Below are 12,030 nucleotides of genomic sequence, written 5' to 3'. Positions count from 1 at the left end.
AGACTGACCTTCTTGGGTCTCATTTGGGACACGTGCTCAGAGAGAGTTTTTCCCTCGCAGGACAAGATCACAGCCCTCAAGAGGGCCACCGCGCACTTCCTCAGCAGAGAAGTGACCTCGGTCTGGTGGTACCAACACCTACTGTGTCTCATGGCAGCAGTCCTCTTGTCCGTCCCCCACTCGGGACTCAGGATGAGGAGGATACAGCTGCACTTTGCAGGCTCTTGGAAGCAGAAGCGAGGCTCTCAGTCAGAGATGATCATTGTTCCTCCATCACTTCACCCGGACCTCACATGGTGGTCCAGGGACTGCAACCTTCGGTTGGGCAAGCCTTTCCGGCAACCTACCCCACAGGTCACCATCACCACAGACTCCTCTCTCGAAGGTTGGGGGGGCCACCCTGGACAAACACTGCGTCCATGGCACCTTTGCCCGGCAGGAGTACCACATCAATTGGCTGGAACTGAAGGCAATCTGGCTGTCGGTTATCGAGGGCAAGGTCATCCTCATTCAGACAGACAATTCGCCCAGCTTGTTCTATGTCAACAAGCAGGGAAGTACTAGGTCCCCCCCCCACCGTGCAAGTTCGCAGTCAGCATGTGGGAGTTGGCCCTAGAGAACAACATCTACCTCACGGCTGTCCACCTGCCGGGGGAATCCAACCTGGAGGCAGACCGGCTCAGCAGATCGGGTGCGGACAACTACGAGTGGCAGTTGAACGACTTAGTACTGAAGGAAATCTTCTACAAATGGGGACACCTCCAGGTTGGTCTCTTGCCTCCTGGAAGAACAGGAAGTGGCAACTGTTCGCTTCCTGGCAAGGTCAGGGCCCGAGCTCCCCAGGGCGATGCATTCCAAATTCAGTGTAATGACAGCATACGCCTTCCCGCCCACACCACTGATACACAGGGTGATATGCAAGATCAAGGAATCTCGCCACCTCAGCATCATCCTAATAGCACTGTGGTGGATGGCCAGGCCATGGTTCTCAGAGCTGTTCAGCCTCTCAGAGAGGCCGCCCATTTGCCTCCCGACGGGCCCAGCACATCTTCTGGCGCAGCAGGAGGGCAGGGTCATCCACCCTGTGCCACAGAAACTAGCCCTCACAGCATGGTTCCTGAACAGGTCAAGCTAGGTCAACTCAGCCTTTCCCAGGCTAACCTAGAGATTATACAGGGCGCCAGGAGCAAGTCTACCAGGGCCCAGTATAAGAGCAAGAGGACCAGGTTCTGCCACTGGGCAGACTCTAAGGGTATCAACCCCCTTACATGTACCTTGGACGACGTGCTCTCCTTCTTGGCGCACCTCGCCCACTCAGGCGTGCAGGTGGACACTTGCAGCACTTTTGGCAGCCATTGGGGCTTACAGAAACTCGGAGGAGGAGATTGTGTCCTCTTCCAAACCGATTGTCAGGAAAAATTTGACGGGACTCGCCAAACTCTACCCGCCCATCAAGAGGCCACACCCTGTATGAGACCTCAACATAGTCCTGGGTGCCCTGGCACACAAACCATTTGAACCATTGGCATCCGTGGACATCAGACTGGTGACCATTAAGCCTTGGCTCGCAGAATCAGCTAAATCCAGATCCTGGTCGCCTCAGAGCCATATACTACGTTCCACAGGGATAAAGTAGTCCTGTGGACACACCCAGCATTCTTGCCCAGGGTGCCTTCCGCATTCCATCTGAACCAAGAAATTGTGCTACCTATGTTTTTTGCTGAGCCCAAAGACGAGGCACATAGAGTTCTGCACTGCCTTGATGTCAGGCGTGCCCTGAAATTCTGCGTGGACAGGACCAAGGGCTTCCGCAAGTCGGGCGCACTTTTTGTCACCGTCGGTGGATCAAGACTCGGGTATCAGGCCTGTAAGGCCACCATAGCCTGTTGGATGGTCTCGGGCGCAAAGAAGCTTACGAGGGACAGCACAAGCCCCTGCCGGCCAACATGCATGCCCACACGGTCGGAGCCAAGGCAACGGCATTGCTTTCCTGCGGATGATCCCCTGGCATGTCATAAGTAGGGCGGCCACGTGTGCCACCCCTTTCGGCTTTCTGCAAGCACTACTGTTTGGATGCCGGTTCTAGATCAGACGCGGTTTAAGGACAGGCGGTTCTTAGAAACATGTTGGCTTAAGGAGGGTCTCCTCTCCACCCTGGGGCTACACTCTGTTGTAATCACCCATGCACTATGGAGGAAAGAGGACGGTACGTGAGAGTCATTAGTTACTCACCATAGAGACTAACATACTCTTAGCCCTTAGTCCCCTTTCCTCCATATGACCCACCAGCCTCCCCCCTAATTAAACTGGTGTCATTAAGCAATGTTGATCTATTGTCGACACGTCTATGGGGACTGAGGTGTGGCGCCGGAGGGCGGAGTCAGGGCAGCGCATGCTCCCAGGGCAGCACCGCTGCACGCCTCCAAATTTAAAGGGGAAGAAGGTTTTTTCTGGTGAAAAAGGTTCTGTCTCCCGTCCCTTGGAAGGGACGCCCATACAGTATGGAGGAAAGGGGGCTAAGAGTATGTTAGTCACTACGGTGAATGACTTATAATTAATATCTTGATCTCCATATTCAGCAAGGGTAGTCTAAGGAGCCATAATGTCTCCTGCCTTTTCTTGTTTGAGTATTGGTTTCATAAGTTACCCAACATTACCCGTTGCAACTGGAGAGCTAGCACAAGTAGCTTCATGATCTATCCAACCAGCCTTTCCTAAACCTAAAACTTGAGACTGTTAAGAGTTTAAGCGTTGGTAAAATGTATATGCCTGTTATTGTTGATAAAAAATATAAGAACATTTGTCATGGACCAAAGAAATGTCATCAATACTAATGTTGAGAAGCCGGTAGGAAAGGAGCACCTTCGAAACAAAGTATTGGCCTGGCTTTGTCAGAAAACGGGACATGGCATTATTAGGGCTCCTGATCTGAATGTCCTCTGGAGGATTGAACTTGATAATTGGTGTTCACAGAATACAGAGATTGTGTACTTGTGGGATGTGGGGGCAGTAACCTCCTGCTTTTTCTGAGTATTTGTAAAAGAATTTGAAACTGGTAGTGGATCTTAAGAAAGTTCTATCGTCTATCATGGAATGCTTAGTCTTGCATATTTTTATGCTTTATTTTATGGCCTTTAACTGTTTCTTTACTGTCCTTTTACCGTTCTTTATTGTTGTTGGATTCATTTGATTTCTGCATTTTGTTTTGTTTGTTGTATAATGCCCCACACACCCATCTTGCTGTACAGAAGGCATATATTACAAATTCATGTTTTTTTTTTCTTGTGCAGCCGGTGTTTAGTACCAGTCTCTCTTGTGCTTTCTAACTGTTCTCAAGCTGATGTGGATGTAATCATTGATTTAAGGCACAAAACAACAAGGTAAGACCATTCGTTTGTATTATTAGTATTTGTGGTGTGGTGGAGCATGTTTGTAGAAATAATGCAAAGATATTGTGGTGCATCAACGGACATGTACTAGTGGAAAGGTTTAGACTTTGTATGCCGGAACGGTTATGCAGGTTGATAAAGTATTTGCATGTCAGATTGTGTCTGTGCTCTTGTGTTTGTGATGCTCTGCCCTTTTTGAGACGTAAATGATCTGGTTTGTAAAGAGTATTTTCACCCTTTTAAGTAGGGGAGACTGCTTTGATCAACATTTTGCACTACATATATAGGCACAGTACATTTCTTTCACAGCATTTTACCTGAATACTCCTGCCGTCTGTTTTATTTCTGTCTGCCATGGTTATTCATTGTACTGTATGTCTTCCCACCTCACATTCATCTATCTTCATTCCTCAAGATGCAGGAATGCCTCAATCAAAGTTGTGTTTTAGTAAACTGATATCTGCATATTCTGCTTTCAGTAGCTTAATGGCTATTAAAAGGTTAGACACTACTGTACTAAGCATTGGTGCTTAGCAGTGACAACCCAAGCGTTACTCCTTCCCGGATCTTTGATTAATGAGATGTGAACCAAGGGTATTCGTCCCTTCTCCCCAAGAGGGAGCCTCCCCCTTTCAGTCTAGGCAGGTGAGCCCGTTCTGCAAGACCCTCCCTAGGGACCTAGGCAAGTGGGACCTCACTAGGAGAGACTCCCCTTTAGGAAACAAAGATTTCCGTTCCTGTGAGGAACTCCCTAGACCATCCACCATAGTAGAATATATACAGGACTATCAGTTATGAAGAACATAATAAGGCCCAGAGACTTGGCTGAAAAACAAAACTAAAATACCCCATTGTGCCCAAGGAGGAAGATCTGTCTCTTTAAGGAGAGACGTACATTTAACTAAGACGAGTAGCCTGAAGAGAGAGAGCGCGCTGAGAAGATGCGAAGAGAGCTGAGCATAATCTGGGGAAGTCCCATATCACTCAATAAATAACATGGAAGGTTACATCAGTGGCCTAGAGGCCCAATCGCACTCAAACCAGGGTGCAGTCCGAATGCAGCAAACTCCAACTATCGTTCCCTCCATTTTAAGTATCATGTCAATGTCGTCATCAGCGGTGGTGGTAGTCGCCAACACTGTCATGTGTTATGAGAAGGGTGTCTCACTTACAGATCGTGATGGGTGTGTTTCTATTAGAGAAGGTGAGGAGGGGATACGCCCTCCCTACCAGGTGTCCCCTGCCACCCTTCAGGTTGCTGAAGATTTGTTAAATGCGATTGAGCCTGACCAGCTAAGGGTGGTAAGGGCATATAAAGACAAGGGTTGCTACCCCGTGTTAGGAAAGATTTCTCTTTACTGCACCTTTCGTTCCATCTTTATGGAACCCCCAAAGCTTTTTCTTTTATTTTGGAATCTGACCTGTTAGTTGCACAGTGCAGTACAGCCTTAAGCTTCACTACACTGGCCTTTGCTCATATGTTATGGGGAAACTGATCTGTCCTTCAGGCTGTCGTGTTATTGTGTTAATACTTTGGTTACCTTTGTATCACTTGTGGTAACTTTTTATCATTGTTCACAGCAGCTTACATTGCAGTACAATAGGGTGCATTTATGTTTTGCCCTAGTCTAACGCACAGAGGATTTCTGGTTACTCTAGGTGTGTTGAAAGGATAAGCTGGTGGCAGCAGTAACTTTTTCCCACTTTTTGGGGATTTTCATTTTAGCCTTACCACGTTTGGCTACTAACTGTGGCTACTCGTCCAACATGGCCGTGCCACAAGAGTTTTTGCTTGTTCTTTTGCCATCTTGTTCTTTAGCTTTCTTCCTGTCTGAGAGGCCAGGGAAATCCTTATAAGGACTTCCAGTGCCCAGGAAAGCAGAAGCTTTTGGCGGGCTACTGGAGGGGTGTGTGTGTTTGCTGGCAGGATGTGGGCTGGGTCTGTCTGACCCCAATCCACAAACTGGTTTTGGTGTGTCCGAGTGGTATGCATGAATGTTCCTGCCAGTGTTCCTGATTGGACCACTGCTCGTTGTGTATGGGCTAGTCCTGCTATTTGCTAGTGGGGGCAGCTGCTCTTACCTGGATTTTGGGATAAGAAGAGGACCCCTGCACCCATTCTTCAGAGATCCTGGAGAAACCTGAAGGAGCCAAGTATCCTGTCCAGCTGTGAACCACGCGAAGAACCCTGAGACCTGACTGAAGGAGGCCTGGCAACCAACTTCTGCTGCTGACCTGGAGGAGCCCCGTCTTGCTTGTGATCTTTAGTAGTCCTGCAAAAGAGCTGCGACCCTTGGAATGGAGGTACCATGCATTCCCAATGCCTGCTCGGTGCCCTGCTAAAGGAAGCCTTCGGAAGTGCCCTGGAACTGGGCTACTGTGCTGCTGGCGTCACCGTACCGAGTTTCGGCCTGATACTTGGGTGATCCTCAGCTGGCCCTACAAGACTACCTCCTGCGGAATGTCGGCGTCCTAGCATCGAGGAGACCCGAGATAGGAGGGAAAGTCTGACCGCGGCTGCAAAGTCCTTTTGCGTCGTCCTGCTGTGGTGACCACCATCCAAAATAGCTTACCTGTCCCCAGTCCAGTCCTAAAACGGGTGCTGCATCAAGTTTTGCTGCATTCTTCAGTCGAGAGTCCTTGCAACAGTGAAATACACCAACCAGAGATCAGCTCGAACCTGCAAACCCTGTGAATCGAGGACTGCGACTTTCAGCAGGAAGAGCAACGTCGGACCCTCTTCCTTTGTTCTGCCAAGCCTGGGGTAGATTCGAAGTGCAAGGTAAGTTACAGAGTTTCTAACCTATGCCTTTACTGCCATTGTAAGTCAATGGCCTTATAATAAAGCTTAATTCTAACACTTTTGGCTTTGCCATTACTTGGTTGCGCAAGACATCTGACTGCTGGGGCTACTTTTCTTTTTTTTCTTTTAAAAATTAAAATGTATATGTTTGTATCTTAAACCTTCCATTTATACATACATTGAATCATTGTAATATTCATTTTTATCAAGAAAAGAACTTCTTTCTTGGCCTTTTAAAATTCAATTCATGTGTCCATTGTTCGGGTCATTGATGTCCGTCCAAAATCGAATTATGGTTGTTACCATTTTTCTGTTATTACCCATTATTATTTGTGACCAACGTTCTGTAGTGTCCATGTGACTTTCTGGGCTGGGGTATCTTTCGCTTAAGGCTAAGCGTTTTGCTGTTAGTGCTGGACATTGCATTAAAATGTGGAATATGCTTTCATTTTTTTCTGTGTGTTTGCAGAATCTGCATGTGTGGGTAGTCTCTTGTTTCGCATTTCTTATCCCTACAATTTCTTGTTTGTGGAGAATATTGAGTCTCAATCTCATAAAAGTTTCACAGATCACCCGGTCTGGAAAAAGGTCAAGGTAGTGTGGCATTTGGTTCAGAGCTCTTGTTTCACTCTTGCATGTTAAGTTACGTTTGTATTGGTTTTTGAGATGTCTTGGCTCAATCAAACCTCTCGATGTACTTTTACTTTTTACTGTCTATCAGCATTTCCATGGAGATATCGCTCTCCATTCTTTTGATGTTTAAAGATTCTTTCTATTTTGATAGAACAGTGTTGTTGACTTTATCAATTTTTGTTCGAAGGATGTCTAGTGGCGGTATAATATCGTTGTTGTTCAATTTCCTATAAAGGTCCTGTTTTAGAACAGTGTTGTTGACCTTATCAATTTTTGTTCCAAGGATGTCTAGTGGCGGTATAATATCGTTATTGTTCAATTTCCTATAAAGGTCCTGTTTTTTCCATGTTATGATGAAATGGAGAGATTGCAGGGTTAATACCTGATACGCGGCATAGAGGTTGATTGGGGAAGGGACAACACTTTCCTCCAAAATATCCCCTCTAGTTTTTACCAAATGCGCTGGTCAATATTTATTATTGTCTCACCACCATAAGTCAATGTAGCTGCCACTTTTTGTTAATAAAATGAAACCACTGGCTTGAGGGAGAATTTTCCAAATTTCCTGTGTATAACAAACCCTTGACTCGCCAGGGCATGAGCTTTGGATTTCAGTTGTATTGCCCACTTCTGTTAGTCTGAGATTGATTGATCTGTATGCCTTGATATTTAAACATATGAACCTGCTCGATTTTTATTTTTGTATTTTATTTTTTTTTATTTATTTTTTTTATTTTGAAGATAAAAGGAATATTGATCTTTCTTTTTGCCTTGTTGCTGAGTTAACGTCATAATTTTGGTGTTAGTTACATTTATTGTGAGTTCATTAGCTTCCATGTATTCCTGTAGCTTGTTCAGTGCAATTTGTAGACCTCGAGGGGTTTTTGTCAGGATAACCATATCGTTGGCGTACATCATGCACGGCAGGATTGTTGCATTAAGTTGTGGGGGGGTTCATGAGTGGGCTGTGGATGTTTTCTTCAAAATCTGATGTAAAGAGATTAAATAGAGTTGCGGCCAGGGGGGCATCCTTGCTTCAGGCCGTCCCATGTTCGAATTGGTTGTGTCACAAGTCCTTCCTTTGTCATTCGTACTTGGATTTTGGTGTTAGAATAAAGAAGCTTCATTGGCTCTATTATATCACTCGGACAACCCCAATTCTCAAGCTCATTCCATTGGATGTGTCGATTAAGGCGTACGGGAAGAAGCTGTATTCCAACGCGCCTTTGCACCTGTGTCAAGCCAACGTGGATGTCATGCTGGCAGCCGTTAACCAGAGGCTCTGGCGGGAAATTGCAGATTTCCTCCCAGAGCTTCTGGCGCAGAGCCAATCACAATTCAAGGCGGGATTGGCTGAGGCAAAGCTTGTGGCGGAGGACATTATGGAGTCCTCTGTGGCCCACATTTACACCTCTGGCCATGCCATCTGTATTGCCACGGACATGAGAAGAACGTTCTGGCTCTGTGCTACGAAATTCAACCCACATGTCCAGGAACGCATACTGGATCTTCCGTTCGAAGGGGGTGACCGCTTCTACTCCACAACGGATGAGCGGGATAAAAAGAAAAACAGATCTCAACCAGCGAAGTCTTCATCCATCCTTACAAAGACCACGCCCAAAATGTACACCCAGTCACAGTAGCGCTTGGACAAGGGGCGTACATACAGAGGATTCCGCGGCTTCCAAGAGCAGAGGTCCAGGCAGCCGGACCATTCGCCGACCCAACATCAGCACAAGCAACAAAAAGGGGGGGATTGGTTAAGGGATTTTTCCAATCCCTCTCCTCCGCAACAGCCTCAGAGGGGAAAAAAGGCATGACACGCCCCTCCGGGCCCACGTGTCTCCAGTGGTGGGCAGGCTTGCTCTCCATGCACACTTCTGGCGCCAGTATTTTGCGGACCCCTGGATCCTCTCCGCAGTATCGACGGTGTACCGTCTACCCAACCCAGTCTCTCCTCCCTCTTCCCCCTCCACTCCCACAGATTGGGACAGCAACTCTTTTGGCGGAGATCCGGTCACTCGTCGAGAGCCAGGCAGTGGAGGAAGTCCCAGCCTCCCAGCGAGGCCTGGGCTTCTACTCCAGGATTTTCTCCCTTAAGAAAAAGAAACAGGTGGGCCTGAGAGTTGTGCTGGACCTTTCCACCCTCAACCTCTCCCTACTTCTACAATAATTCAAGATGGTTACGCCAGCTTTAATAGCAGAGACATTGTGCAAGGGAGACTGGATATGCTCCCTTGATCTGAAGGACGCGTACGTACACGTTCGATTTGTCAGCCTCATCGTTCTTTTCTAAGATTCAAGATCATGGGCTACCATTTCCAATACAAGGTGCTTCCGTTCGGCCTCAATTCGGCCCCCAGGGTCTTTACCAGGCTGACGAATACAATGCCACCACATCTACCTGTACCTCGACGACTGGCTCGTCAGTGCTTCATCTGTGGAAGAGGTGCACCGCACTTCCCATGCTCTTATGAACACACTACACGATCTGGGCTTTTTGCTCAATCTCAAGAAGTCGCAGCTGCAGCCTATGCAGGGACTGACCTTCTTGGGGCTCATCTGGGACACGTGCTCCAAGAGAATGTTTCCTTGGGAGGACAAGATCACCGCCATCAGGAGTGCCACTGCGCACTTCCTCAGCAGAGGAGTGACATCCGCCTGGTGGTACCAACACCGACTGGGTCTCATGGCAGCGGTCCTACTCATGGCATCCTACTCATGGCATCCCCTACACGAAACTCAGGATGAGGAGGAAACGGCTGCACTTTGCAGCATCATGGGGCTCTCAGGCGAACATGATAAACGTTCCTCCTTCTCTTCACTCGGACCTGACATGGTGGTCCAGGGACTGCAACCTGCAGACAGGCAAGCCCTTCCGGCAACCTACCCCACAGGTCACCATCACTACGGACTCCTCTCGCGAGGGATGGGGGCCACCCTGGACAACCACTGCGTCCGTGGCACCTGGACCCGGCAGGAGCAGGAGTTTCCACATCAATTGGCTGGAGCTGAAGGCCATCTGGCTAGCGCTCGGAGCCTTCCTTCTTGGTTATCGGGGGCAATGTCGTGCTCATTCAAACAGACAACTCGAGCAGCATGTTCTATTTCAACAAACAGGGAGGTACCAAATCCCCTCCACTGTGCAGACTGGCAGTCAGCATGTAGGAATGGGCCCTGGAGATCAATATCTATCTCACGGTGTCCACCTCTCGGGTGAATCCATCCTGGAGGCGGACAGGCTCAGCATACTGGGAGCGGACAACTTCGAGTGGCAACTGAACGACCTTGTGCTGCAGGAGATCTTCAGCAGATGGGGACACCCACAGGTGGACCTCCTTGCCTCCTGGGACAACAAAAAGTGCCCACAGTTCGCCTCCTGGCTGGGACAGAGCCCCGGCTCCCTGGGCGACGCATTTCTGATGCAGTGGAACAGCATGACCGCATACGCCTTCCCGCCCACACCGCTGATGCACAGAGTTATATGCAAGATCAAGGAGTCTCACCACCTCAGCGTCATTCTAATAGCTCCATGGTGGCCAGCCAGGCCTTGGTTCTCGGAGCTGCTCAGCCTCTCGGAGAGACCGCCCAGTCACCTTCCGACGGGCCCAGCACATCTTCTGGTGCAGCAGGGGACAGGGTCATCCACCCCATACCACAGAAACAAGCCCTCAGTGTGGTTCCTGAGCAGGTCACGCTAGGACTCCTCAGCCTTTCCCAGTCTAATCTAGAGATCCTACAGGGCGCAAGGAGCAAGGCTACCAGGCCCCAGTATAAGAGCAAGTGGCCCAGGTTCAGTCACTGGGCAGACTCTAAGGATATCAACCCCCTTGCATGTAAGTTGGACGACGTCCTCTCCTTCTCGGCGCACCTTGCGCACTCACGCATGCAGGTAGACACTTGCTGCACTTACTTGGCAGCCATTGGGTCCTAAAGAAATTCAGAGGAAGAGGTGTTCTCCTCTTACAACCCGATTGTCAAGGAGCACTTGATGGGACTCGCCAGACTCTACCTGCCCATCAAGAGGCCACACCCGGTATGGGACCACAACATAGTTTTGGGTACCCTGGCGCACAAACCATTTGAGCCGATGGCGTCCGCGGACATCAGGCTGGTCAACATCAAGACGGCCTTGCTAGTCGGCCTCACCTCGGCTTGCAGAGTCAGCAAAATCCAGGCGCTGGTCGCCTTAGAGCCCTATACTACTTTTCACAAGGTTAAAGTAGTCCTCCCGACACACCCGGCATTCCTAGCTACAGTGCCTTACGCTTTTCATCTGAATGACGAAATAGTGCAGCCTACGTTCTTTGATGAACCTAAAGACGAGGCACAGAAAGTTCTGCACTGCCTCGATGTCAGGCGTCCCCTGAAATTCTACTTGGACAGGACCAAGGGCTTCCGTAAATTGGACGCACTGTTTGCCATGTTCGGCGGATCAAGACCGGGGCATCCGGCAACCAAAGCCTCCATAGCCCGTTGGATGGCTCAGCCATCAAGGAAGCATACGAGGGATAGCATAAGCCACTTCCGGTCAACATGCACGCCCACGCGGTCAGAGCCAAGGCAGCAGCCATCGCATTCCAGGCCATGTCCCCTGGCAAGTCATAAGCAGGGCGGCCACATGGGCCACCCCTTCGGCTTTCTGCAAGCACTACTGTTTGGACGCCGGCTCTAGATCAGACTTGGCTTTCGGGCCAGGCAGTTATTAGAAATCTGTTTTCTTAAGGAGGGTCTCCTCTCCACCCTGGGGGTACACTCAGTTGTAATCGCCCATGCAGTATGAAGGAAAGGGGACGGGACGTAAGAGTAATTATAAGTTACTCACCGTAGTTACTAACTTAGTCCTCACTCCCCTTTCCTACATATTTCCCACCATCCTCCCCCCTAAGAAACCTGGTGTCATTAGGCAAGGTTAATCCATTGTCGACGGGTCTATGGGGACTGAGGTGTGGCGCCAGATTGCGGGGTTAGGGCAGCGCATGCTCCCAGGGCCGCACCCCTGCGTGCCTCTAGATTTAAGGGGGAAGGAGGTTTTTTCTCGTGAGAAAGGTTCCGTCTCCCGTCCCTTGGAAGGGACGCCCATGCAGTATGGAGGAAAGGGAACTAAGGACTAAAAGTATGTTAGTCACTACGGTGAGTAACTTATAATTATTGCTCATATCATACTATGTCATATTTGAATGCACATTTGTAAACCTTAAACTT

The 12,030-nt window shown here is 48.9% G+C and overlaps 1 protein-coding gene across 4 annotated transcripts in view; it reads left to right on the top strand.

Moving 5' to 3' along the window:
- TRAPPC8 (trafficking protein particle complex subunit 8) overlaps positions 1 to 12,030 on the top strand; it is a 2,435,788-nt gene that overhangs the window by 2,409,950 nt on the left and 13,808 nt on the right. For all 4 annotated transcript variants that reach the window (XM_069620968.1, XM_069620966.1, XM_069620965.1 and 1 more), the window contains one exon: positions 3,291 to 3,380. In XM_069620968.1, coding sequence (XP_069477069.1) covers positions 3,291 to 3,380 — 90 coding nt within the window. The remainder of the gene's footprint in view (positions 1 to 3,290; positions 3,381 to 12,030) is intronic.

The sequence above is a fragment of the Ambystoma mexicanum genome, chromosome 5q, assembly GCF_040938575.1.
Source record: "Ambystoma mexicanum isolate Mex_15411 chromosome 5q, UKY_AmexF1_1, whole genome shotgun sequence".
Lineage (NCBI taxonomy): Eukaryota > Metazoa > Chordata > Amphibia > Caudata > Ambystomatidae > Ambystoma > Ambystoma mexicanum.
The sequence above is the reverse complement of the archived record's forward strand: the minus strand, read 5'-3'. Positions and strand labels throughout refer to the sequence as shown.